General features: G+C 46.4%; 2 protein-coding genes across 2 annotated transcripts; one reads left to right on the top strand and one right to left on the bottom strand.

Annotated features, from left to right (window-relative positions):
* The first annotated feature begins 373 nt into the window (after positions 1-373).
* On the top strand, positions 374-7,439 carry LOC122388722 (solute carrier family 25 member 46-like). The gene is made up of 2 exons (XM_043380091.1): positions 374-442; positions 4,989-7,439. The coding sequence occupies exon 2, from the start codon at positions 5,145-5,147 to the stop codon at positions 6,492-6,494; it is 1,350 nt and encodes a 449-aa protein (XP_043236026.1). The 5' UTR covers positions 374-442; positions 4,989-5,144; the 3' UTR covers positions 6,495-7,439.
* LOC122388723 lies at positions 7,435-11,487 on the bottom strand. The gene is made up of 4 exons (XM_043380092.1): positions 11,353-11,487; positions 10,917-11,050; positions 9,267-9,564; positions 7,435-8,467 (listed from the first exon to the last, which is right to left on the bottom strand). Exons 2-4 carry the CDS (start codon positions 11,001-11,003, stop codon positions 8,001-8,003), a joined length of 852 nt encoding a protein of 283 aa, XP_043236027.1. The 5' UTR covers positions 11,004-11,050; positions 11,353-11,487; the 3' UTR covers positions 7,435-8,000.
* Between the last annotated feature and the right edge of the window lie 263 nt (positions 11,488-11,750).

Here is an 11,750-nt window from a genome sequence, read left to right as displayed (position 1 = left end):
TAGTTTTAGGAAATTCGAAAGCGTTTTGGGGATTGGGGAAACGTCCCAACTGGTATCATCCAATTTCTTGATCCGTCAAAAGACCTTTCAATCGGGGCTTATTATTGGACATTGGTGCCTATGGTCTATTCGCCGTGTTTTCTGGCGGAAAACTTGCAGTTCTAAAACATTTAGTGAAGCGTAATTAAAAAATGGTACCAAAATCTTGGATGTCAATGATTTTTTTATTATTTTGATTGATAAATGGCCCCTGTAAATTACAATCCAACACAATCGAGCTTCAATCACTTGTCGAGTAGCCAAAAAATGGAATGGCCGCTGTGCTTTCGAAACGATTCCCATCTCTATTTGTATTGAATGTTTATTTGCGCAACAGAGACGAACGTGATGCAAAAATTCGCGCAGTGTTGCGCGCGGTTGATATTGATATTAGTGTTTTGTGGTGGGTATAATATTTATTTTTATATGGGTTAATATCAATTTCATAGGCTGTAATTTTAATAAGAGAAAATTGTCCTTATAAAGAGCATTAATTTAATGGGTCGTGCTTCTAGTAGAAAATATTGGATTATGAATTACATCAACATTGAAATGGCGTCGCTTCAGTAGGCGGAACTATGGTCAAGCGTACCCATTTTCGGGAACGCATTTTCGTTCCCATGTTTGGGAACGATAAACCCAAATATGGGAACGCCATGTAGGAATTATTTAAAACAAGAAAAAGAACCGTTAAATGACGTCCAAAAAATATAAAACGATCGTGAACCGCCTGATATTTGTCTCAATATTGTTGGGAAAGAGTTTGATATTGTAAGGCCCATCGTAGTTTCAAATCGTTCCCCTATTTCTAAAGCAGTCCATCATCCGGGCCGCGAACCCAAATTTGGGAACGCTCTCGTACACTGGCGCTGCAAGCGTTCCTTATTATGGGAACGGCGTACCCAAAATTGGGAACGATTTCACCGACGCCTTTCAGGGGCTCTTTTCATTAAAGGGACCCTCCCACCTTCAAAAAAGTTAATGAATTGGCACGAAAGTGATGTCGCTCGGTTCAGAAAGAGCGAAAACGAATATGTACCAAATTTCATCGAAAAATATTCACCGGTTTTCAAGATATTAGACTTTTACTTTTGTTTACTTTTTGGGATCTCCGCTGTTCCTAGCGACTTTATTTGAAAGTGCGGCATTTGTTGCGCGCAAAGCAGCATATACCACCGCGTGCTACAAAACGTTTTAGTCAAACATTTAACGGACGTTCGAAAGCCTGATGACGTCATCAGATTCCCGTAATGGTTAAGAGATAGGGACCACGCTGGTCCCACCCTGCAAGTAAAGGGAAGAAATTTCTTGAACACCATAAAGCTGCAGGGGTTGCGACCAGGATAAATGGTGGTTTCTGAGCCTGGCCGCAAACTTGGCTATCTCAACTCAAAACTAATGTTAAGGTGGGAGGGTCCCTTTAATTTGATATTTATCGGGATCATTGCATGCGTTAAAAATGTCGTAGCATAAATTACTTTACCGACTACCGCTACCCCTCAAGAAACTTCGTGTAGTCGCCAACTGACATCCGAGCAAAGTTTTTCCATCGTTACAATATAACATTTGATGCAACAGAACGAGAAGCTGGCTAGTCCACGAACTAACTAATCAGCGTTCCATGGATCGAACCGATACAATTTTCCTACCTGTTCATTTATTGGATCGCTTGCCACGGCACATGGTGATCTATGGGTGCCGTCAAGAACGAAATTACTTCCACAATTTATAAGCGTTTCTTAGATTGATGAGATGTTGTCAAAACGAGTTGATTGATGCATTTTGAATACTCTATCAGAGTAAATTGGTTAAAGGGACCCTCCCACCTTAACATTAGTTTTGAGTTGAGATAGCCAAGTTTGCGGCCAGGCTCAGAAACCACCATTTATCCTGGTCGCAACCCCCGCAGCTTTATGGTGTTCAAGAAATTTCTTCCCTTTACTTGCAGGGTGGGACCAGCGTGGTCCCTATCTCTTAACCATTACGGGAATCTGATGACGTCATCAGGCTTTCGAACGTCCGTTAAATGTTTGACTAAAACGTTTTGTAGCACGCGGTGGTATATGCTGCTTTGCGCGCAACAAATGCCGCACTATCAAATAAAGTCGCTAGGAACAGCGGAGATCCCAAAAAGTAAACAAAAGTTAAAGTCTAATATTGATATCTTGAAAACTGGTGAATATTTTTCGATGAAATTTGGTAGATATTCGTTTTTGCTCTTTCTGAACCGAGCGACATCACTTTCATGCCAATTCATTAACTTTTTTGAAGGTGGGAGGGTCCCTTTAACAAGCATCATGTCCAACGCCGCAAATTATTGTTAAGCAACAATCATCAGATGACCTTTCCGGCAAGACCGTCGCATGTTTCGCCCGGTCTTCTGCGCTTTTATTCCCGTCGATCTCGCAGCGGACACGCCCCCCTCTGCAGGATTACGTAATTCACAACGCTCAGCGATGTTCAACAAGGTCTTCCATACCTATATCCACCGTCCGCGCCGAGGGTGGAGACATGTCAAGCACCTGTCTGTTTATCACCGATAGTTGACGAGCACAAGGAAGTATCCAAAAATGGGAACGCTGAATATGTTACACCCTCAAAACACCTAGTCCCATGGAAAATCTAGTTTTTTCCTTTCTTGATGAGTGTAAGTGGCAAAAGGCCTGGTAGGATGGGCATGAGGAATGATCGAAATCAGCATAAAAATTATAAATAAGCCACACAGAGCGACCTATATAAGAGAAATTCCCCCAAAACGATCATGCTTAGAAACACGGAAGACAAAAACCACGCTCATGACGCTCCTTATAAAACAATGCTAAACAGCTAGCATCCAAATAAAATATGTCTTTCTGGGCTGATAAAATACAGCTGAATAATTTTAAACCACTGAAACTGAGTTTACAACAGTAGTTCGGTAAAATCACTGACGTTCCACGCGGTCGTGCGCCCCGAGACCAAAAGTCAACAATATTACCTCGGGACTGTTCGCGTGTTCGCTTGCATATGTCAGCATCTGGTGTCGCTAGTATGAAACTTAATAACCAGGCGAAAATTATTATACTTGACCTCAAAATGTAAAAAACGCTTCATTTTCCTTTAAATTGCATGTTAAATGTAGTATAACCCATGTTTTCACCATTCCGTCATTTCAAAAAAATCATTAAAAATATCATTCGACGGTCAATTTCCTTGTTCAACGGTCAGATAAAAGATAATTTTATAGAGATTCAGTAGATACTTAAATTAGCGTGCACTTTTTTGAGACGTGATGCAATAATGAGTTTTAGTGGGCGAACGGCCGAAAAATTACCTTCCGTTCCCGTAAATGGGAACGCCCGTTCCCATATTTGGGAACTCTGTTCCCAAAAATGGGAACGTTCCCATATTTGGGTACTCATGACCATAGTTCCACCTACTGGCTTCCGGGAGCGGAAAAAAGATGCTGGTGCGAAGAATATGATCAGAGGCCAGTTTGACCACCAGAAAAATAGCCGCCTGCTGGAATTTTTCCTTCCCTAAGACTGCTTCACATGCATACACATAGTAGGCGTGCTGAGCACGTAAGCGGATAGGTCTACCATTTTTGGTTCATATGTGAAGCGGTCTTAAGGGCTAAGGCAGAAAATTCCTGCAGGAGACTATTTTTCTGTTGGTAAAACCGGCCTCTGAAATTGCTGATAGTGTTCACATAAACATTATTGTTTCCACATTGTTGACAAAATTTGCGTGCACAATTGGTCAAAAATGTCAGCAGTTGGTGATTTCTATTGTTTAAAATTTTGCTCAAAATGTAAAATGTTATATTTTTCAATCTAAAACTTCTTCTAATGTTTTACTACCTACATCATTACCACAATACATTATTTTTATATCCAAAGTGTCATTATGTAGGTGATGGTGATGACTGATGAGTTTGCCCTTTGAATGAGTACTGTCATATGGATTAGGATTCACATTGTCAGTGAATTCGTAGGCTTCTTTTAGTCTTTCCAATAATCCAATTGGATTCAAAATTCAATTATCCTTGGGCACTCACTTAAATTTCAGCCATTTCGATTTATTTTTGATGTGCATGAGGGTCCAGTTCTGCTGAGTTATGGGGGCCCCAGCAATGAGCATTACAAAACCGTAGGCTGTGGGTATATGTCAAGTTTAGGTCCTAACTACAATTGTGGCGCTTCTGATACGAATATGAAACAGCAAAAATTTTAGGTTTTAGGTTAGGTTAGGTTGTAGGTTTGTAGGTTTTAGGTTGTAGGTAGGTAGGTTTGTAGGTTAGGTTAGGTTAGGGTAGGTTTGTAGGTTGTAGGTTGGTAGGTTATAGGTAAGTAGGTAAGGTTAGGTCAGGTTTGATTATGTTTTTTTCTTTTATTTGCGAGACATATGAGTATCATTTTTGGATTCAGGATGTCAAATAATGTAAAAATATGAAAAATTTATCAATGAAATCTTCTTAGGACTTAAACTTGACATTTACCGGCTGGGCCTGGGGTCATGGGGTCATGGGTCAGTCACCTTGACCTGGGTCCTGGACTGTCTGATGCAGCTACAAAGGCCAAGCCTGCATGGAATTGGTAGAGCTTGGTGAGTTGGGCACCCACAATGAGGCAGAAACTTACACCCATAGTTACAAAGATGATAAGATCAGCTATAAAAGCTTATTGCACATTGCTGGACATTGCAAAGTGCAGAGCTGAATGATTATAAGCATGCATTTTTTCCTACAATAAACTTCAAAGTTCAATCTGAGTTACCTAGGGCTGAAATATTTGGCAGCCACAGTTTTACTTTCCATCAGATTGTGGTTTGATAATTGATTGCACCATGGGGTCAACAAACTGGAAAGAGCCGTCGGGGGACACTGACTAGCAGCTTAGCCAGGCTTAATTGTGGCTAAACTTGTGTTGCTTTCACCTCTGTGTAACCAGTGGTATTTTATTTTTCAGGTTCAAGCAAAAGTACTTCTGTAGAGAAAATTATTTCACAATATAGTCACTTCACTTCCTTTATCAGGGTGATGTTTGACATCAAGATATAGCAATCAAATTTCGGATGATCACTTTTCTTTTCTACACCCCCTCGTTGAACTACTAGCGCCCCCTATGGCTGGCCTGGACGACTACAAGTTCTACATGGCAGCACGCGGGGAAGACTCTCCGTTCTGGGAGCGTCGTCTGCCGGAGCGTCGGGCGGGGGGCAGTGCTCGCCCAACGTCCCTCCCCCTGCCCGAGCAGACGACCGAGCCGGCCACCTCCCCCAACACCCAGTACCTGGTGGTGGCCACGAACGCGGCCGGACTGATTGTGGAGCACGTTCTGACGCACCCGTTTGTGGTGCTGCGCCGGCAGTGTCAGGTGAATGCCACTGCCCGTCGCTACCACCTGACGCCGGTCACTCTAGCGCCGGTGCTGTTCAACCTACACCGCCATCAGGGACTGGGGGTTCTCTGGAAGGGACTGGGGAGTGCGGTGATCGTGAAGGGCCTCCGACTGGCCGCTGAGGATCTGGTGAGCAAGGTGGCACCCTGGCCGCGGGAGCTGGCCCGCGGCAGCTCTGCGCGCCAGGCCGGCCGCCACCTACTGCTGAAGACGGCCGGCCTGATCGCCGCGGCTCCGTTCTCGGCAGCGAGTCTGACAGAGTCGGTACAGTCGGAGGTGGCCAGCGAGCGGCCGGGCGTGCTGGACGTGTTCACAGAGGGAGCGTTCCGCGCCGTGGCCGGTCTGACGCCGTACAGCGGCGGGCGTCTGCTGCCAGTGTGGACCCTGGTCGTACCGGCTGCTCTGCACGGTATCCTGCACTACATCCTGAGTGCCATCGGCGCGGAGGTCGCCTCTGCTGTACTCCGTATCCTACGCGACCGAGCCGAGCGGCGGCGCGGGGCGGTGCCGCGCGCGCGCCAGCCCCTGGACAGGTGCCACCAGCAGCTGGCCGTGGCGGCGGTGGGTCGCTACTCGGCCGACCTGCTGCTCTACCCGCTGGAGACGGTGCTGCACCGGCTGCAGCTGCAGGGCACGCGCTCCATCGTGGACAACCTGGATACGGGATCCTCGGTACTGCCCGTCAGCACGCGCTACGAGGGCGCCCTCGACTGCTTCTTCACCATCCTAGAAGATGAGGGCGTATCGGGTCTGTACAAGGGAATCGGTACACTGGCGGCTCAGGCGGCTACGCACGCCGCGGCGCTGTACGCGGCTCGCTGGATAATCGGCCAGGTGGCGCTGCTGGCTGCCGACCAGCCGCCGCCCTCGGCAGCGGCCTCCAGGGACAACCTGACGCAGATGCTGGAAACACCCGTATCAGGGATCCCCGGCGCAGGAGAGCCCGACGACTCCGAGCTCGACGGTCGGTGGAGGGAGGTGCGCACCCCTCTGACGCCGGCGGCTGATAGGTATGATCGGTACGCCGAGTTCGATCGGTACGCGGGGTTCGATAGGTACCGAGATCAGTTTTGAGAGGGTTAGCTAGAGAAGGTCGGAATAAATTGTCTCGGCGACATTGGTGGTTGGCCAGTATTGAGCAGCGAGGAATGCGTCAACGAAAGATAAAGGATATGATGCGTGGTCTGTAATGAGCCGTTAGTGCAATCAAAAGCACTCGGTATCAGTCTGTGTGATCAGTCATACCATTTGTGAGGTTGAGCTTGGTTGTGGCTGCTTTTGTCAGCTAGTTCGCAATGTGTATAGGTGATTTATTTCTCGGTCGCTGGGGCTATGTCACTGACAACAGTTGTTATTGTAGTCAAGTCAAGCAGGAAATGTTATCCAGCTCCAAGCATTTGTTATGCTTCAAACCAGTATCATGGTCAGCAAACTTTGTTGAGAAGTTGTGAGCCGACTTTGCTGCTCATGGCGAGCTTGGTTGAGAACGATTTGTGATACTGGTGAAGTCACGCAGGGCGAGCGTGTGTTATGCATGAAGCTGTTTTTTGTTGCATTTGCCCATTTGAATGCCAGATTTGTGTTTTGTCAGTCAATTGGACAAACTTAACTGGCTTTTGCTGACGCTTGTAGACGAGTGATGTCGATGCTAGAGAATTGGCTCGTTTAGTCGGTGAATTAATTGGGCCTCTGTTTTGCCCACTGACATTTGGCGAACACCTGAATCCCGGTGAATCGGTGGAGGCAGATTGTGCCATGCTGCCACCTGAGCGCGGCCCATCCTTGCTCGGTATAACTGGTGACCCATTAGCTCTACCGATAGAGATTAGGCCTCGTGGTGTGTAGAGGCTGGGTGTCGTTACTACCGTATCGCTATGGTGACCCACAATGGCAGGCCTCACCTTTAATTTCATTTACGGGTCGCCTGTGGACTGCCCGACCAGTCATTTATGCCATTGAATGGCTGCTTGATCTGTGCAGTTGGCGCCCTCAAGATGCAATAAATGAATCGGACGATTTGCTGCTCTCTATTTCCTTTCATGACTCGGGAATTACGAACGTTCAATATTTATTGCATTGCATGTCTGGCTAATGCACGTCGATGACTGGTATAATGAACTGCGATGACGCTATGCTAAAACAGGATTATAATTGCATACAACATGCGAGTGAACAAGATCGCAAAACGACAAGCTTAAGAACATACCTGTCCAGTTCCACACTGGCGATGAGGTAAAGTGCAGTCTCAGTAGAGCACCTGGATTATGTGCGCTCTCGGCCCACCATTCTTGCATCAAACATACCGCCACAAATAGTCACGGCAACATCTGGAGGATATGCCAATTGAGTACTATGCATGCAATGAGGCAAGGAGATACGTCCATTGCCATGGCCAGACTGAATATCACAACGTTGAATGATCGATCATCCGCTATCACATGGCACAAGCCTGCAGAAATTCGGTCACACCCAACTCACTGGTCGCTGGTGCAGCATACCCTCGACCGATACAAATCAAACTCAGTATCAACGCCCTGAAAAGTACGTCCTCTCGTACATTCCGGGATCAGATCACTGCGGTCACAACACGGGGCCCTGCGCCCCCGCCAGTAGCCTCCTCAGTCTCGGGCACCCGTACAGCGTCCTCTCTGTACACAAAGTCCTCATCTGGTCCGGGTAGAGCGCCGCCAGCCACCGCACGTGCGCCGAGCCTCGTCTCCGGCGCGTCAGAGTCTCTAGCCTGCTAGGCGCGCGGCGGTCAGAGAGCACCAGGGACGCCGCTGGAGCCTGCAGCAGTCCCGGCGGCAGCTGCGGCTGTACGTCCGACGCCAGCTGCGCCGCCAACGCCGCGGCCGCGCCGCAGCCGCCGCTCGACTCGAACACGGCGCGAACGAGCCGGAAAAGGCGCGCCGAGAGCGGCTCGCTGGCGGCGGCCAGGCGCGCCAGCGGGGTCAGCTCGCGCCGGCCGATGGCGGTGAGGGTGAGTCGCTCCAGGAGGGCCGGAGAGGCGAGCAGGCAGCGGCAGCGCTCCACGACCGGGGCGACATCTGACGGGAACACGGCGAACGTCAGCGGGGATCAACGCAGTCCGTTGACGGGGACAACGAGACGCGGAAAACGTGACGCAGGTAGTGCATTTAAGATCCCTGTATGTTACAAGTGAACCAGATTATGTAATATCCCCTCCTGCCTAGGTAGTTCAGAAGATGCTTGTGAATTTTCTTGTGCATTGCTCATTGCGGTATATAATGCGCTTTTCTTTTTTGGCGTAACAACGAAAGCGGTACGGACTACGGTGTGGTCAATGAATGCAGAAATACCCAGGAAAACTGCACCAAAAGCATGCCAAACCCCAATTCATACGCGACCGTGGCGTTCCTATCACGCGATCTGGTCACACGTCCTGTAGAGCTACAAGCAGCTCTGCCGGTTTCAATCACTTTTATCGTAATATAACCGATCAGCACTATGTTTAAAAACTATTCTGGGAAACAGATTGCGTGCACTTGCGGTGCATATCATCAGCAAAAGATACAGCGCCATTGCCGCCAGCCTTACAATGGACCGAGTTCGCAGTGCCGTTTATCGGCAAACAAACCACACCGCAAATAAATTGAGCGATAAAATATAAATCACCGGCTTGCAATGCAGTTCGGTAGGACCGCGGGCATGCGATTATCTCCGTAAAATCCGATTACATTTGTTCGGTAGTCGCTGGTGACTGGTACTTGACGCCCACAGGACGGCAAATTTCTCGTAATTGCAAAGAAGGTCACGTAAAATCGTTCTATTTCAATTTGTATGAATATATTTCGCAGCAGTCACATCTACCGCCACAGCTCTCACCTGCTGTGTAGAGGTCCCAGAACATGTCTGCTGCCAGTCGCAGGGCGGGCTCCGACCCGACCCCCGACAGACGGCGCAGCAGAGCCGGCAGGGGCCCGGCCCGCGCTGCTGCCGGCAGAGAGCCGAGCGCTGCCGGCAGCTGGGCAGCTTCGGCAGCCGCCAGCAGCTGGCTGTCGGGCAGCGAGGCCAGCGTCTCGAGGGCCGTCTCCAGCACACAGGGCAGCGAGAGCCGCTCCAGCCACACATGTTCAGAGCGCACCTCCGCTCGAGAGAACTGCACCAGCTGGCGAACTTCATTCTGACACAGAAATGAATCATGAGTGAGCCAGTGGACGGATCACTAATTAAACACAATATGATGTTCTGGTTACCTACTAGTTACTACTGTATGTGGAATTAGCCAGCCATATGCTGCGCATTGCTAATTGATAAATGGCACAGATAAAAGCACTTACCAGCAGACAAATCTGCATGCATATTGAGGATATATACAGTGCAGTTACAAATTGCAGATTATGATGGCAAGATAGATAGAAAGTCAATAGTATATTATATTATATTATTTCATCAATATAAACATTCAAGCTAAATAGACAGCACAACCTATTTCAGTCGGGGGAGGTTTGGTCAATCGTTGTCATTTTTAGCACGTGCTATTTTTGTCACACGTGCTAAAAATGACAACGATTCTGCTATTTTTGACAACGATGAGGCCGATTTCACTCCTCAGCGAGGAAATGAAGATTTTGGAAAGATAAACACTGATTTTGGAAAAGAAGTGCTGCCACCTGGTGCAAGACGAAGAATCCAGCTTTAATATGCCTGTTATTTGTATGGTAGTTTGTTTTGTGGCCTGAAGTTGGAACTTAAAATTGAAGCATCCGAAAATGATCGATATTGATCGAAAACATGATGTTGATGAAAAAAATAATATTTTAAGTTGAGAGAGGAGGCCATTTTATCCAGATGCAGTAGTTTACTTCTTGAAATTATTTTTGCTAATGACGGCTGCTAATTATCCCTCATTACATGGCAGTCGTCGTAAGCAAAAATAATTTCAAGAAGTAAACCACCGCATCTGGATAAAATGGCCTACTCTCTCAACTTAACATATTATTTTTTTCATCAACATCATGATTTCGATCAATATCGATCATTTTCGGATGCTTCAATTTAAAGTTCCAACTTCGGGCCACAAAAAAGGGTATACTTCAACGTTGGACTACCATACAAACAACGGCCATATTAAAGCTGGTTTCTTCTTCTTGCACCAGGTGGCAGCACTTCTTTTCCAAAATCAGTGCTTGTATTTCCAAAATCGTGATTTCCTCGCTGAGGAGTGAAATCGGCTTCATCGTTGCTAAAAATAGCTGATAGCGTTGTCATTTTTAGCACATGGTTGCCAAAAATGGCATGTGCTAAAAATGACAACCATTGACCAAACCTCCCCCAACTGATTTGAGGCATTTCTTAGTTCTGGCATCAGATGAAAACTAGTAAATAGTTTCACAGACAAACAAGCAACTGCAGGCATGAATATTATGAATGTACTGCAAACTCAATTCTTACAAAACTTAATGATTGGATGGTACCTATGTCAATATACCCTGGTACCTATTCTCTATAGCAAGAAAATAGTGTCAATCTCACCAAGTCATCACATTCAGAAAAATCCTTCTGGTCATACAGCACATCAGTGGATTTGCTTTCCTGGTCCATGAAGTCATTATGTTCCATTCATCTTGCCTGCAAGTGCATACCTTGTCATCTCATGCTTCTGTGATCTGTGGAAATCAAACCGAAACAAGTCAAAGTAGTGTGTGGTAGCAGTACAGTTTTTGAGTAGGTAGAATCACAACAATCCAGAACTAGCGCCCCTTATCCTAAATATTATCAGAAAGTGGAAAGTAAACTGTAAGACTGTGAAGTTGAAATATGTGTGATGTAAAAAATGAAAAGTTGAAGTAACCACAAAATTGAGCCCATCACAATCAAGGCACGCACTGACAGGAAAACAATAAGAATGGTCAATGGATAGTCTTATCGTTATCAGCCCAGTCCAGTTATGGGTATTCTTATATCTTACCCTTATATCCTCCATTCGTCACAGCCATATCCTTACTTCCGATCTAAATAATTCACAATAATCACAATAATAGCTCAAAAATACGTATACCATCGCTGCAGCCTGCAGGAATGAGATCGCGCTAGTTTTGAACGTAGTGCGCAGTATCTGTAGAAATTGAAGCCATACACAATCATATGGTAGCATATTGCTCTTTTTCCTCTAATCTCCCTAGAATGGGGTTGCAATTTTTATCATCATTTTTGTCTTCAATACCAAATTCTATAAGAGGAAAACCAAAAAATAAAACTGTAGAAACATGGCTTTTAATGTTTGTCCATTCGTAAAGAAAAATACAATTTGTGTTGAGACTTATAAATAAATCTCTGGAAATGAAAGACTTTTGAAGAATTTCGCAC

This window comes from Amphibalanus amphitrite, unplaced genomic scaffold (assembly GCF_019059575.1).
Source record: "Amphibalanus amphitrite isolate SeventyFive unplaced genomic scaffold, NRLGWU_Aamphi_draft 000333F_arrow, whole genome shotgun sequence".
Lineage (NCBI taxonomy): Eukaryota > Metazoa > Arthropoda > Thecostraca > Balanomorpha > Balanidae > Amphibalanus > Amphibalanus amphitrite.
The sequence above is the reverse complement of the archived record's forward strand: the minus strand, read 5'-3'. Positions and strand labels throughout refer to the sequence as shown.

What these genes read in the sequence shown, in the direction of transcription:
- LOC122388722 (XM_043380091.1), top strand. Translation starts at nt 5,145, where the DNA reads ATGGCTGGCCTGGACGACTACAAGTTCTACATGGCAGCACGCGGGGAA.
- LOC122388723 (XM_043380092.1), bottom strand. Translation starts at nt 11,003, where the DNA reads ATGGAACATAATGACTTCATGGACCAGGAAAGCAAATCCACTGATGTG. An exon ending in TTTCTGAATGTGATGACTTG is followed by an intron (nt 9,565 to 10,916) that starts GTGAGATTGACA and finishes TTTCTGTGTCAG; the next exon opens with AATGAAGTTCGCCAGCTGGT. An exon ending in CTGGGACCTCTACACAGCAG is followed by an intron (nt 8,468 to 9,266) that starts GTGAGAGCTGTG and finishes TGTTCCCGTCAG; the next exon opens with ATGTCGCCCCGGTCGTGGAG.